At 30.8% G+C, this 16,243-nt stretch overlaps 1 protein-coding gene across 1 annotated transcript; it reads left to right on the top strand.

Moving 5' to 3' along the window:
- The first annotated feature begins 1,454 nt into the window (after positions 1–1,454).
- Positions 1,455–16,147, top strand: LOC132721033 (sushi, von Willebrand factor type A, EGF and pentraxin domain-containing protein 1-like). The gene is made up of 12 exons (XM_060705282.1): positions 1,455–1,476; positions 2,227–2,433; positions 2,630–2,836; positions 4,917–5,123; positions 7,029–7,235; positions 7,431–7,637; positions 10,398–10,607; positions 11,351–11,554; positions 13,253–13,459; positions 14,504–14,710; positions 15,065–15,274; positions 15,879–16,147. Exons 1-12 carry the CDS (start codon positions 1,455–1,457, stop codon positions 16,145–16,147), a joined length of 2,364 nt encoding a protein of 787 aa, XP_060561265.1.
- The last annotated feature ends 96 nt before the right edge of the window (positions 16,148–16,243 follow it).

Here is a 16,243-nt window from a genome sequence, read left to right as displayed (position 1 = left end):
ATTTAATTGTTTTAATTAGATACAGTTTGAAGCACGCTCATTCTAATTTTCACCGTTACGAATTTTAATTCTTTTAGTAGTGAGTCATATATATTTTTTTGTAAATATCTGACAGACCAAGTCAATAAATATATCTTCAGCTATATCATTTACCTAAAATTACTGATAGCTTTTTTTTTTATTTTGATAAATATGGGGGTCAGCTTCCGTAAATTATTATGCAGTCAATAATTACATTTCCGTAAACTATTACACACAATTCAATATTTCATTTAGTATAAACGTTCATTGCCAATGTAACATTATTATGTCTTACAAAACAATAAACTGAAGTTTACATTTTTAGTTATTATTAATACGACTTTCGTATGAATTATATGTAAATGGAAAAATGAAACATTACTCACCAGTGTTGCAGGTTCTGTGTTGCACCTTCTCACAAATGTCACATGTAACGGCATGTTGTAAAGGACGACAGTCTCCTTGCGCGCAATACACAAAACGGACATTATCATTTAATAAATTAATATGATTATGACAAATATACACACAAAAAGAAAAGTATGTAATAATATTCCTTCACTTATTTATCAGGCAATATTAATAGGAAACAAAAAACTATTAATAAAACTGAAATGTTGTAGAAAATACGCGTTTTCATGTATATCTTCACAAGTTTGAGTAAATAATATTTATAATTTATTAAAAAAATGTGTGTTAATTATTAGCAAAGGCTTTCCATAACATCAAAGATTATTTATAACGCGCGATGTTACATATCTAATAAATAATTGTTACTTAATGCACTAATGACGAAATTATAGATAAGCACCATTACATTAAACCACGGGACTTTAATCCGATTTTAGTCCGTAACGAAACAGACAGACAGACAGAAAACTTTATTTTCACTCAAGGTATTACAAATACAACATGAGGATGTATGCAAATAACACAAATTAAGCAATATATGGTTCCGGTAGAGATCAGCAATAGAAAAAAAGGGAAAAAAATAAAATAGAAAAACAATTATTTATGCATTCAGTATCATATATCATATATCATGGGGGAATTCACTCCATAAATACATAATAGAACAATTTGTTTATTAATCACCAAAATTAGATTTAAAAAAATTAAATTTTGCAACTGATATTTCAGAAAAAGAAACAAATAAATTTAAACAAAAATCTTTAAGATTATATATAAGTCTTACAATATTTTCAAAATATATTTACGGTTCTTTTAAAGTCCAACATTTAAAACAGGGGTCGAAATGTCTTAGTTAGTAGGGGTAGAAAAGTCATCTTACAAGGGGTCTAAGAGTCAAGGGGTCTAGATGTCATCTTAATATCCTAAGGGGTCGAGAAGTCAAGGGGTCTAGATGTCTTACTTGCGTTTGAAGGTGGGCGGCAGTCCCCCTCATCGCCAAGAAAATTTTGGACAGGCTAAAGATGGCCTCAGGTCGATCTAAGGGTAACTAGTAACCGACGCTGAAAAGCCTTTTACTCTATTTTAATTCATTCAGAAGTTGCAGCACTTTAAAATCAGTTTTGATGGAAAAATCAAATGCAAAATCGTGATTTTTGGCAAATTTGAGACGTCCCCACGTTGCCATGGTAACATGAAATTTACAATTGAGCATGCTGTTACAGAGGCTATAGCCTAGTGAACATTTGTGCCAAGTTTCATCAGTATTGAAGCATTTTTCGTAGTTTCATAGCAGTTTGAACTTGTTACAGGAGGTTTTTCAATGAAAACAGCCATTTTTCGCAATACGCCCATGGGGTAAAAGGGTTAAATAAAGTTTAGAAGGTAGCATTATGTAAACAACGAATCAAGCTGTAAAAGTCTAATTTCTGTACCCAATAAGTACAATAAAAACGTTTGAATTGTTATTTCAAAACAGTCATAAACAATGGAATACCAAGGCTTTACACTTTGAAAATGTTAAATTCTTCAAAAAGAATTATTAAGATGCGCTGCATATTTAAACTGAAGTTGGTCTTGAAAAATGAACTAAAACAAAAAAGAAAACATATTTTCAACTTTGGATATCGTATTAATCATGAAAACATGTACACAGCCAGTGCAGGGGTTATAAAATTTTTATACAAAGTAAAATTTGATAATTTTAACAATCTGTTACTTGATTTTACCATTCCTGTGACTAAAATTGTATCATTGAAATGCATAAACACATGGCTTAAAATAATGTATTTTCAGACTGCGGACCGATTGAGAAACTTTACATCAATAATACTGCATCTGTTGTTTTATCGCCAACAAACGATACGACATTTGAATCATCTGCTTTAGTCACATGTGATGTTGGCCATGTGGTCGCCGATAGGGATAATTTCCAAAATCAGTTCAATTTGACATGTGGACAAGATGGGAAGTGGAACGAAGTAAAAGATTGTATCAGAATTGGTATAGTATTTTAAAAATAATGTTTGTCTTACATTTTTTTCCAGTTCATTATTATTTCGATCAGCATCAAGTAATTTGTAGAACAACTGTGCATTTATTCGTAGAATACGATGTTATTGTAGTTCACACAGATAAATTCAGAAAATTTACAACATTGAATTCATTTCATGGTTGTAAAATGTATTTTTCATTCAAGATTGTGGAAACCTATCATCACTGAATCTCTCAAACACGGAAAAAGTATTGCTTCAAAAAGATACAAAATACACTTCAACAGCTAATATATCTTGTCAGATGGGATATACTAATGTCAACCAAAATCAGACAGAGGGAATTTCAACAACTGAGGTGATATGTAGCGAGAATGGCACTTGGGAAAATTTACCAAATTGTCGCAAAAAGGGTATTTAACGTTATCGAACATATTCAAAACTTGACATTCGTAGGTAGGGAATTTTTTATATGAAAGGTTTATCAACAACACAGGAATGTTATACGAGACATAAAAAAACGCATATTGCATCATTTATATTTATTTTACAAAATAATCGACAAAACCAACAACAACAATAACAACAACATTAATAATGATGATGCTAATAATAACAACTTCTTTCAAACATCAAGAGTAAAATGGAAATCAAAGATATCTTAAAATGGCTAGTAAGTTCTTATTTTGAAAAAAAAGAAAAAAAGAAAGAAAACAAAACAATAAACAACGTACCTCTGAACAGCAATTGCGTTTGTATTTGTTAGTAAATAACATTGGTTCCTAAAAAGAATCAAACGTAATACCTAATCTGTTCAAATAACCTTTTTGTCGTTTACTGCTAGTTAATTTACGTGAGACAGAGAATTAAAGATAATGAGACCAACTTTGTTCTTGCTATGATTGTTATGAACTTTTGCGTGTAAATAAAGTTTTGAATATTCATATTTAACAAAGTTAATTTCATCATTAATAACCCAGCATCGATACTTGAATGAAAAACATCTTTTGTACATTTATTACAATAGTTTTTCTTTCAAATCTAATACAAATAAAATATGAGCGTAAATGGCTAATTTACTAAAAATAAATTAGCATTCCGGTATAAAATTTAAAATTTTCTCTCTCCATGTCTCTCTTTTTTAAGAAAAGTACGAAATGTTCTGTAAAGGAATACTAAGTATATTTTTACATTTTCTTAAACCAATCGTAATATAAAAGTAGCTTTGGCTATAAGAAATATTTCTTGAGTTTACAATGCTTTTCCTGAAAACGACTGACGAAAATGCCTGAATTAATGGATAGGTTGTTGCAAAACTAACGTTTAAGATCGGTAGCTGAAGTATTGCTTCGGTTGAACGACTTCGAATTCAATGATTTGTCAAGTTAATTAAATATGAATGTACAATAAAATAATCCGTTTTATAATTTCCTTTCTGTACTTATTAACCTTTTATACATATATTATTCTAACCATACTAAATATTACACAATTTCGTACTGCATAAACAGTGTCATGTTTTATATCCTTAAGATTGTGGAAATGTTCAGAATGTAAATATTAAGCATGCAGCTAATAGGACACTTTTGAATGAAAACACTAAATACAACGGTACGGCAGAAGTCACGTGTGATTTAGGTTACTACGATACATATCAAAACCAAACAACGGGTGTATCAAAACGCACAGTACTATGTTCCAACACGGGAAAATGGACAAATACTCCCAAATGCGTACCAAAAGGTAAACTGTAAATGTGATCATAAGTTTCATAAAACTTAAACATGCTTATATAACTTCAAACATATTTCATCGACCGTACATATATATCGATTATCAAATTGAACAGCAATATGTGCAAAGTATTACAAAAAATTAAATATTATCAATTTCAAAGATTTCTTTTTAATATGCATGAAAGACTAATCTTTGCATATGTTCATTGATCAACAATGAACTATTTCTTTATTTAGATTGCCATGATGTTAAAGACATCGTCATAGTTCATGCAACACAAAGGCGTTACAATGACACGAAATTCAATTCTACAGCAGAAATAGATTGTAAAGATGGATATTACGATCCAAGAGAAAATCAAACACCTGCAACATCAACTACTATAATCAGATGCTCTGAACAAGGATCTTGGACCAACATTCCTAACTGTATACGTAAAGGTATTCTCAATTGTTCAACAAATTCAATGTTCTTTTCATTGTAAATATTCTGCTATGATGCGTGAAATGCACGGAAAGAGTAAGCAGATTTTACATCGTGTTGTTTTGCAATACGTATCATACTTTGCATATTACGGATCTCTAGATATGTTAAATATATCATTTTAAAATATTTTTATTTTATATCAATGACTTTGTTCTGTCACAAAACACATTTATTGATATTGTAGAAAATATCTCTATCATCTTTTGTTAACAAACATTAGACTAGATTTATTAAGACTCTGAACGGTTAAAGATATGACTTTCATTGTAGATTGTGGAGATCTGTCACTACTTAACCTTACAAACACGGAAAATGTATCTCTTCAAAATGACACGAAATACAATTCAACAGCTGATATATCTTGTCAGACTGGATATACTGATGGCAACCAAGGTCAAATAGAGGGCATTTCAACAACTGAGGCGAGATGCAGCGAGATTGGAACTTGGGAAAATTTACCAAATTGTGTCAAAAAAGGTATTCTATGTTTTTTTGTTATTTATAAACACGATGGCTATAATTTGTTTTTTTATATGAATAAATATCAACAACAAAAGAATGTAATAGATAGATATAAAACGTTCCAAATAACATTTGTGAATAATTGACAATAAACGTCTACAACAACAACACTTACTATGATACTAAGTATAATAGTAATAAGTGTAATAAAATTGATAATAATATTTTATAGCAATGATTATATACATGTATAAGATAAGCTAAATACATTTTGCAAAAATTCTTAAATAAGATAACTACAAATTTAAAAATATTTGCAATTATATAAATTTTGGCGAATTGACTTTTTTGTCAAATGTATAGTCGTTCTTAGTGACTTGAAGCAAGTGTTCGACATTAAAACCTTTCACGGTCATAATACACATTTTTTGTAGACATCATCAATTTGATAAGCTACCACCTTCATATGTTGACATAAAAATACAAATGAAAACAATTTTCATGTCAAGATGTGGTGCATGAAATTATCCCCCTGAATGTCGTCATTGACTCTTATTGTTTTAGTTTAATCGTTTCTTGCTTTGCTGTAAAAATATCTTTAGAATGTTTTAAAGATATAGCGTTGCACTTGTCCGTCCGTACGTCCCGAAATCTTGTGAACGCAACTCTTCTTAAACCGGATGGCAGATTTTGCTTAAACTTCCAGAGATGAACAACCTTAATGTGTAGATGGTAGTAAAGGAAGGAATTTTCGTTGCGAACAAATTAAACAGAATTATGTCCCTTTGTTGATTTTTTCTCTATATACTATGTAGAAATTTTGTGAACGCAACTCCTCTTTTACCGGGTGGCAGATTTTGCTTAAACTTCCAGGGATGAACAATCTTAATGTGTAGATGGTAGTAAAGAAAGGAATTTTTGCTGCGACCAAATTTAACAGAATTATGTCCCTTTGTTGATGTTTTCACTATATACCATATAGAAATTTTGTGAACGCAACTCCTCTTAAACCGGATGGCAGATTTTGCTTAAACTTCCAGGGATGAACAGCTTTAATGTGTAGATGGTATTAAGAAAGGAATTTTTGCTGTGACCAAATTTAAATTATGGCCCTTTGTTGATTTTTTTTCACTATATACCATATAAATAATTGAACATATAAATTTTACATTTGTAATTTAATTTAACATGTACATAAGGTTACCTGTAGATCATTTTAGGTATATGTACAGAAATGAAACAGTGGAATGAAAAAGTACCACATAAAAATCTTGCCTACAGATATGCATGCTCTTGTTTACGAGCACATCTGCACAGTGGGGGCATCCGTGTCCTTTGGAGCACAGTTCTGGTTTATTTATCTATGGATTGTAACTATTGAAAATAACGATAACTATATCATCCACTCTTATTCACCTACTTAGTATACAATATTTCGTCGGTTAAGTTCCCTATTTATTTAATTCAGTAATGTACTGTTAGAATGAAACACATGTATTAAATAAAGTTACGAAGGTAGCTTTATGTAAACAAGGAATCATGCCGTAGAAGTCAAATTACTGTACCCAATAAGTACAATGAATAATTGTTATTTCAAAACAGTCTTAAACAAGAGATCACCAAGGGTTTACAATTTGAAAATGATTAATTCTTCAAACAGAATATAAAAGATGCGCTGCATATTTAAACTTAGGTTGGTCTTGAAATAAAGTAAAACAAAAATGAAAACACATTTCAACTTTGGATATCGTATTAAACATGAAAACATGTACACAGCCAGTGCAGGAGTTTTAGGTTATTATTCATACAAAGTAAAATTTGACAATTTTAACAATCTGTTTACTTGATTTTAATATTCCATGACTAAAATTCTATCAATTTAATGCGTAAACACATGACTTAAAATGATGTTTTTTTCAGACTGCGGGTTAATTGAGAATCTTAACATCAATAATACCGAATCAGTTGTTTTATCGCCAACAAACGATACGACATTTAAATCATCTGCTTTAGTCACATGTGATGTTGGCCATGTTGTCGCCGATAGGGATAACTTCCAAAATCAGTTCAATATGACATGTGGACAAGATGGGAAGTGGAACAAAGTGACAGATTGTGTCAGAATTGGTATAGTATTTTAAAATAATTTTTTTCTTACAGTTTTTCCAGACATGATAATTATTTCGGTCAGTATCAGATAATTTGCAGAACCTCTGTCTATTAATACGTCAAATACGATGTTATTGTAGTTCACACAGTTAAATTGATAAAATTTAAATCATTGACTTCATTTAATGGTTGTTAATATATTTTTCATTCAAGATTGTGGAAACCTGTCGCCACTGAACCTCTCAAACACAGAACAAGTGTTGCTTCAAAATGATACAAAATACACTTCAACAGCTAACATATCTTGTCAGATCGGATATACTAATGTCAACCAAAATCAGACAGAGGCTATTTCAAGAACTGAAGCGATATGTAGCGAGAATGGAACTTGGGCAAATTTACCAAATTGTGTCAAAAAAGGTATTTTACGTCAGCAATATTTTTTCAAAACTTGACATTCGGTTGGTACTCAATTTTTATATGAAAAAAATATTAACAATAGGAGAATATTATACAAGAGTTATAAAACAACGAAAAGTACATTATTAACCAGGTTTTCCGAAGGAAAAAACTAGTTATTATATTGAGGTATGTCGGCGGGCAGACGGGAGGATCGGCGGGCGGGCGGGCGTAAACTATTTCTTCTAAGCGCAGCTTCTCCTACATTTCTCAACGGATTTTGACCAAACTTTCATAAAAGCTTTGTCATCAAGTCAAGTGCCCTGGCGCATATTGTCGGGGTTTTGTGATTGGATAATATTTGACCTAATTATGGCCCTTTGTTGTTTTCCTAATATAGAATATATTGTGAACAATTTCTTCTGTGTGCAACTCCTCCTACATTTCTCAAGGGATTTTGTTCAAACTTTCACAGAAGCTTTGTCATCAAGTGCCCTGATGCATATTGTTGGGGTTTTGTGACTGGATAATTTTTGACCTAATTATGGCCCTTTGTGTTTTCCTTAAATAGAGTATGTAGTGAACAATTTCTTCTGTTACGCAACTCCTTCTACATTTCTCAAGGGATTTTGTTCAAACTTTCACAAACTAGCTTTGTCTTCAAGTGCCCTGATGCCTTTTGTCGAAGTATTGTGATTGGATGATTGGATAAGTTTTTACCTAATTTTGGCCCTTTCATAAAAAACTTAATTTAGTTATAAAACAGAAACTCTCTAGGTTGTTGCATGTCTGCCAGCTTATCTGCCTGCTTTTGGATCCTGTAGAGTCAAGGTCAATGTCATTTTTGCTTAAAACAGAAAATCTGTTTCCAGTCAGATCAATGTTACTAAAAATAGAAAAAAGGTTTCTGGTCAATAACAAGTTTGGAATAAGATATTTTTTATGAAAATTGGTGTGAAACAAGTTTTTATAAAGACCTCACTTGAGATGGACTTTTGGCCCCCAAAGGTCAAGGTTACAGTTACTAAAATAGAAAATTCATTATTCATGATTTACATTGCACAAAGTTACATTGTTTGTCGTTTGTATTTCAACTACATCATATATATCTGCAATGGTGATAATTTAAAACCTGGTTTCATGGCATTGCCATGTTTCTAGTTGTTTATATTTATTTTACAATATTGATCATAGTTTTAACAACAACAAAAAAAAAACAACCATTACAACAATGATAATAGGAATGATAATCATATAATTAATGTTCAAGAAGAAAGACTTTAAAAAAACATTTTGTTATAAGGTTATGTGTCGAATATGTAATTAATTAAATCCTTAAACTTTCATAAGACAAGTATAATTATCGAAATATATTTTGATGCGATCACAAAGTAGCCAGAATTAAATGTATACATCTGTGAAAATATTGCAAGAAATTATGACTTTTTTATCAAATTGAAAAGTTTTTTATTATGTGTAGCTGCCTTGCAGACGTCATCGCCAATCACTGTAAAAACATGAAACACTTTGTTTAATTTACATGTACAAATCTGGCTAATTATTTTTGAAGTCATGAAATTAATGACCTTGTAACATAATTTCTTGTAGAAGTGGAACAATTTTTCATTTATACATGTTAGTGTATAACATTTTCCACTAAATGGTCTGATTTTTATGCTTTGATTTTAAAGTTTAGTTGCAATCATTTACAGAATTGCTGTATAATATTTGGGATAGGGAAATTCAATTTCTAAACTTACAAATATATACACAGCATGGAAAAGAATTCGTACACGCCATTTGACGTCAGATATGACGTCCATAAACCAAATGACCTCGAAAATTACTTCTACGCTCAATGTGATTAAACATAATTTAATCATTTCTTTTTTTATATCATGTTTAGATGGATATTCATATTTATTTGCATGCACTATAGTGTAATAATACACTGTTTATCCTTCAAATGCTTTGTTATTAATCGGCCTTCATGATTATATTCCGGCGTATTTGAACACGAGCCGTGAATAAGTCAATCAATATACTCAAAATGGTTATCTATATCCTAAATAACACATCATTTTCATTTTCTAAAGCTTCAGTTATCAAAGTATTCTTTTCTTGCCACTGTTGTGCTAATATAGTATCATTTATTGCCATAAAAGGTTTTGTGTAATTTTAAAATATCATGTTTACTTTGTGTGTCGATGTCAGCATCGATCACTTACATCAGGCAATGTTTTGCAAAAGGTACCTCTGAACAAAACTTTTGTATTGGTTTGTATTTGTTTGTAAAAAAAATAAGTTCCTAGAAAAACTAAACATAAGGATAAATTTGTTCAATGACCTACCGTAGGTTTGTTGTAAATTAACATACTAGGACAAAGAAATTAAGTTTATCAAACATACTTTGTTTCTGCTATGTTTGTTTTTTTATCATAGTATTTGTTTAAATCTTATAAAAATGAACTAAACAGACATGCCACACAAACACGAACATTCAGTAATTATTTATTGCAAATGTTTAGTCTATATGCCTTCATCAGTGCAAAACAATTTTTTTTTTGTTTTTATACAAATGAACTGAAACATGATCGTAATGGCAAACTTACAGTAGATTCGCACTCTGGTATAAAATTAAGAATACTCTCAAAAGCAAAAGACAAAGAAAAAATGGGAAAGGAAAAAAGTAAAGTTCTGTAAAAGTATATATATACATTATATACGTACTATCCGAGGAACTAACCGTTCTATGGATTGATTTTTCTCTTGATCTTTAAGATTGTGGAGACGTTCAGAATGTCAGGATGGAACATGCAGTTAATAGGACTCTTTTGAATAATACCACCAAATACAACGATACGGCAGAAATTACGTGTGATTTAGGTTACTACGATATTGATCAGAAGCAAACAACGGGTGTATCAATACGTACAGCACTATGCTCGAACACGGGAAAATGGACAGATACTCCCAAATGCGTACCTAAAGGTTAACTATATAGTCTACTTAATATATGTTTTTATGAAATTTTGATTATGCACGTATTATATTAAAGGGAGACACAGGCAAAATTTTCATTTCTTAGTGTTGAAATTTCGTTCATTATTCTGTAAAAAACCCTCACCATGAATATATTAGACAGTCAGACAGTCAAAGGAACAAAAATTTCTCCATATAAAGAATTAAATGGTGGTTTCCTAACTTGACCCGCGTGGGTCAGATTACAGCGCTAGCATTTCACAAAAGTTGTCAAAGTGAACACTGAAAACGTTAAAGAACATGTCAAATGAATGACTTAGGCTTGTTTCAATCATACAATATCCACAATATCTGTTATTGTAACTTCAATGCTTTGTTCAAGTCACCTGACTTGTTTAAAAGCTATTTGGTGATTCTATTGGTGTCTTAATTTTGTTCAACATATATATTTACGCTTCAAACCTAAAATATATAGAATTTAAACAGAAATTCATGCTGAAACTTCAAGAAAAATCATTTTAGCGTGATTTGAGTACATAAGATCATTTTAATATTTTTGTCATAATTTTGCCTGAATATCTTTTTAAATTCAACCATGTAAAAGTGAACAGCCGAAAGCGCAAAGTATAATACAAAAGTGAACCTTATTATTTGTTCCATCTCTCTTTTAATATATATAAAATACTTAGCAATTCATGGTTTCACTGATAAACATTAAAACTAACTTTAATACTGACTGTCTTCTTTATCAGATTGCCATGATGTTAAAGTCATCACCATAGTTCATGCAACACAAAGGCGTTACAATGACACGAAATTCAATTCTACAGCAGAAATAGATTGCGATGATGGATATTACGACCCAAGAGAAAATCAAACAACTGCAACATCAACTACTGTAATCAGATGTTCTGAACAAGGAACCTGGACCAACATTCCTAACTGTATACGTAAAGGTATTCTCAACTATTCAGCTCTTCAACGCTTCAAGAACTTTGTGATTTAGGGGGATATAACTATACAATAATTACTAGAACAGTTAACCTCATTTACTGAGAACACGGTTATAGCAAACTTCCGGTTATACGTAAGAATTTTTTTGGCCCGAATTCTGCCCTTCTTTATTGAATATAAAAGTATGGTTATAGCGAGCGAACACGGTTATAAGGAATTATCACTTATTAGGAACTTATTTTTTTTAGTCCCAATTTAGTTATCTGTGGAAAGCTCACGGACTTTCTTATTCGTTTTATCGGTACGGATTAAAACTTGGCCGAATGTACCGATTATTGTTGTGTGTACTTCACACTTAATTTCGAAGGCAGTTCGAAATAACTTTCTATTTAGGATATTACGGCCGGAAGCCGTCTGTTTTCTGCAATTTAACGGGAAGAACTGAGTATATGTAAAATTTTCATTTTGAAACTACAATCTGAAATTTCGGAGTCTGATTGGCCATGATGATTGTAAAATTAGTGAAATAACATAAAAGAAATTTCTGACACGGTATACGCGTCTCATTTGTCATAAATCTAAAGGAGTTTTGGAAACGAACTATCTACATTCATACGTTAATTAACTTGATTTAAAGTTATGCTTAACAATACATTCTTCTACGCATTATAACTCTGTATTACCAAGCGTTCTGCTACAGATTATTTTACGCTGCTTTAATGATATATAAATTTTGTCTAAAATGACGAATGACGTTCACGATCCCGTCTACTCATGCGCATGAAAATAGCGAAAACACACAAGAAAACGAACGTATGCGATATAATCAGTTATATTTGTCAAATTGATATAAAGTTTATTATTTGCATGTATTTTACATATTAATAATGTATTTATATAACCGCTAACGACTGAATGATTTGTTTTCTTATATAATTTATAAATTTTCGTCAAAGTATCTTTAGATTAGAAAGCTGACATTCGTTTCCTTTTGGGATTTTAGGTTTCTTTCGTTATTTCCAAACGAGTTGCAAATTTTTTGATTCGGGTATTTTGTATCGTCATTAATAAATTTTCTATCAAAATTTCGATTTGATTAAACTTCAATTACTTAAATATTTTGCATTGAGCTAAGCTTAACGACATTCACAGTAATAAGCATAAAATAATACATGACGGTAAAAATGAAATGAAACGAAGAAATCCATCTTTGACTTATTTTTGTAAATCAAATGTCTTAAAAATTGAAGACGATGTAAACAAAATATGTACGCTTTAAAACTCCTGATTCAAGGAACTATTATGCTTTATGCTTATAAGAAACTCTAGATATAAGGAACATATTTTGAACGCCGCAATGAGTTCGTTATAAGCGGAGTTTACTGTATTATAAAAGAAATAGATAACATTAAGCACAAGATGCATATGCGTTCCTAATGGATAATAATGGTTGAATGAATTCAAAAGTTTATATACTCAAAATCAACCAACTGCAACATTAACTACTACAGTCAGATATTCTAAGCAATGAATCGACATCCCTAATTGTATATATCAACTATTTCAACAACATCACTTTTTCCTCAAAATAAATGTTAGTAAATGAATATAAATGTTCTGCCATTGTGTATAACATACACGGAAACCGTAAGCGAAATTGATATCTAGTCCTTTTAAATTACTGTGTCTTTTTGTTTCAGATTGCGGATCCCTTGAAATGTTAAATATATCACATGCTGCAAACAGACTCATATTTACTGACACAAACTACGGATCCAGTGCTGCTATAACATGTAAAACAGGGTACTATGATAACAATAAAGCCCAGTTGAAGGGGGTATCATCCACACTGATGAAATGTTCTGAGAACGGAACGTGGGCAAATGTACCAAACTGTGTCAGAAAAGGTATCTTTTAGATATCTTAAGTCTAAAAGCGGCTCACGTTACATTAAAGCTATGTTAAGAAACCAAACTATTTTCACATTAATACATTAATCAGTTATAGATATATGAGTACATTAGTGTCATAAGGTAACATCAATCTGATTAAAAATGCTACGCATTAGGATCTGACGATTGGTTGCCACGTTTTCGTGAGTTTCAACACAGCCAATCATCGGCGAGCATCCGCAATTTTAAAAGCGATTCGGTTTCTTATTTTAACCGCTGGAAAACAAATACTGGGAAAGGTAATTTTCTCGATTTCGAGAACAAACATGGCGTTGTCCATATAAACGGCAGTTAAACTAGCCCATTAAAATTGAGTTTATTCTTTCTTTGTTTCAAATTTCTTGAAACAATTTTCTTCTCACAAAAATCAACAATTAGTTTTACTTCCTCGGACAAAGAAATTATTGATATTTTGTCTATTGTCTATCTGTAAAATTCGATTTGACTGCATGGCAAAAATAGCTTTCTCGGAGAAATTAGAATCATATTGATGGCGGCATATATACGATGGTTATTAGATCTACATGTAAAAAGTAATTAGATCTGAACTTTAGTCAGACAGAACGAAACATCTTTATGCAATTAAGACATTATATCATCATGATTTAAGTAGATATGTTATACAACATACTCCCTAGTATCGACATAAACATTGATGTTATACTGTTTGGACTAATAAAAAGAAATGAATATTACTTTATCGGCAGTTGAAACAGGTACCAGCCTTTTTAATGATGGAAATTATATCATCCATACTGCGAACATGAATAATTAAATGATGCCATGTATATGTACATCAAATTTTACTATTTTTTTAAATTAAGGTCTTTTCAATTATCATGAAAATTTGGTGAGTTGTTCTGTGTTTTTTTTAACCATTTTGCATTTTAATCTTTCTGAAAGGTGAATGTGTTATATGTGGGTAACGATAAAATAGATTGATAACCACAAGTTAAAACAATTTGAAAATTTTTGTTCCATTTATCTTTCTTTATTCAGATTGTGGAAACCTAACAGATATCAAGATAACTAATGCCGTTCACAGACGTCTACATACAGATACAAAATTTAAATCAATGGCTGATATAGACTGCGATGACGGATATTATATTAAAGGTAGAAATCAAATAGCTGGAATATCCACCCAAACCGTAGCATGTTCTGATACAGGAACATGGACCAATGTGCCAGAATGTGTTCCTAAAGGTATGAAACAATAATCTGTTATAAATTAAAAAAATATAAAAGTCTTAAAGTCATGTTTAAATGTCGAATTCTGCTTAAGCCGGTGCTAGCGGGCGTGGACGGTTACTTGCACTTTCCAGTACCGTCCATGAACAGGCTCAATCAAACCGAGCCTGCAACATTTTCAATTTTGCCGTGTTGGGCTTTCTTTAGGGATTCTGTATTTATCTATTTCCTACAGACATGAATGATTCTTTTTTTATATAAAGTTATATTGTATTGTAATTAAATATGTCTGCCTTCAATAAAAGATATCATAATTTTTTTTTCGAGAAGAATTTGTTTAATGATAGATATTTTCGACAATTGTTTTAGATTGTGGAAGATTGAACAAATTAAACTTGTCAAATGCTGAAAACAGGAATCCTATCAACGGAACCACAATTTATACGTCGCTGGCAAATATAAGTTGTGATGAGGGATATAAGGAGTTAAATAGAAGTCAGGTACTAGGAATAACATACACTGTGGTTAGATGTAACGAAAACGGAACGTGGGCAAATCTACCTCAATGTGTCAGAAAAGGTATTCATTTATAAAACTAAGATTAAGCTATTTTGTTACACTGTTATATTTTTTTTATAATTTACCGTTGTATGTAGTGCATAGTTTGTGTTTGTAGTATATGCTTATAAACAGATGTGTAAAAGAGATGTAGCTGAAAAAAGAAAATGAACTTTCTTTCACTATGATTAAGTAAATATACTTAATATAGGGGCTATTATTGAGATCTTGAGTAACTTTAATTAAATTCGAATTCAATTTAGAAATAGATAATATTCAAATGTCAGACACAACTTTTAGATTTTGAATTATTAAAGGATATTTACCAAAGTATTGTGAAATCAAAAATCTGTACATCACCAAAAGTTGTTTTTTTTTTTTGGTTAAGATATCAATGTGTTTAGGTTAATTCCTAAAGAATCTGAACTGAATGACATCTACAAAGCTTTTAAATAATGTTAACCAAAAGTCAGAACATGACATTGCCAACTTACTAGATTTACAGAAAACTGCTTGTTTTATTATTTCTATTTGTTTATCAGTTAAGTTCATACATGATTAATAGCTTAGGTCATGTTATATTGCATTATATTTCAAAAGTTTCTCATCTTGTTCTTGTGTTCAGATTGCGGACCTGTCAATCAACTTCACCTAAAAAACCTTAACCTAGCATCAGTACAACTACATGATGATACCAAGTTTAACTCTACAGTAGATGTACTTTGTGATGGTGGTTACTATAATAAACATGACACTCAAACAGCTGGACTGTCAACAACTACTCTAACATGTTCCAAGAATGGAACCTGGGTGAACCTACCATCTTGCGTTCCTAAAGGAATGTACATTTTAACACATAAATTTATATACTATAATAATTGTACTTCTTTTTAGTATTATTTAACAATTATTTTTCATATTATTTTGAGATTGTTGTTTCCTCTCACACTCAGCTTTAACATTTTGAATTCAAATAAGATTACAAGATTA

Source organism: Ruditapes philippinarum, unplaced genomic scaffold, assembly GCF_026571515.1.
Source record: "Ruditapes philippinarum isolate M1 unplaced genomic scaffold, ASM2657151v2 ctg7961_1_1_1_1, whole genome shotgun sequence".
Classification (NCBI taxonomy): Eukaryota; Metazoa; Mollusca; class Bivalvia; order Venerida; family Veneridae; genus Ruditapes; species Ruditapes philippinarum.
The sequence above is the reverse complement of the archived record's forward strand: the minus strand, read 5'-3'. Positions and strand labels throughout refer to the sequence as shown.

Coding starts and splice junctions, on each gene's coding strand:
- LOC132721033 (XM_060705282.1), top strand. CDS start 1,455: ATGGCCTCAGGTCGATCTAAGG. Junction 5,124..7,028: donor ACCAAATTGTGTCAAAAAAG/GTATTCTATGTT, acceptor TGTTTTTTTCAG/ACTGCGGGTTAATTGAGAAT. Junction 13,460..14,503: donor ACCAAACTGTGTCAGAAAAG/GTATCTTTTAGA, acceptor TTCTTTATTCAG/ATTGTGGAAACCTAACAGAT.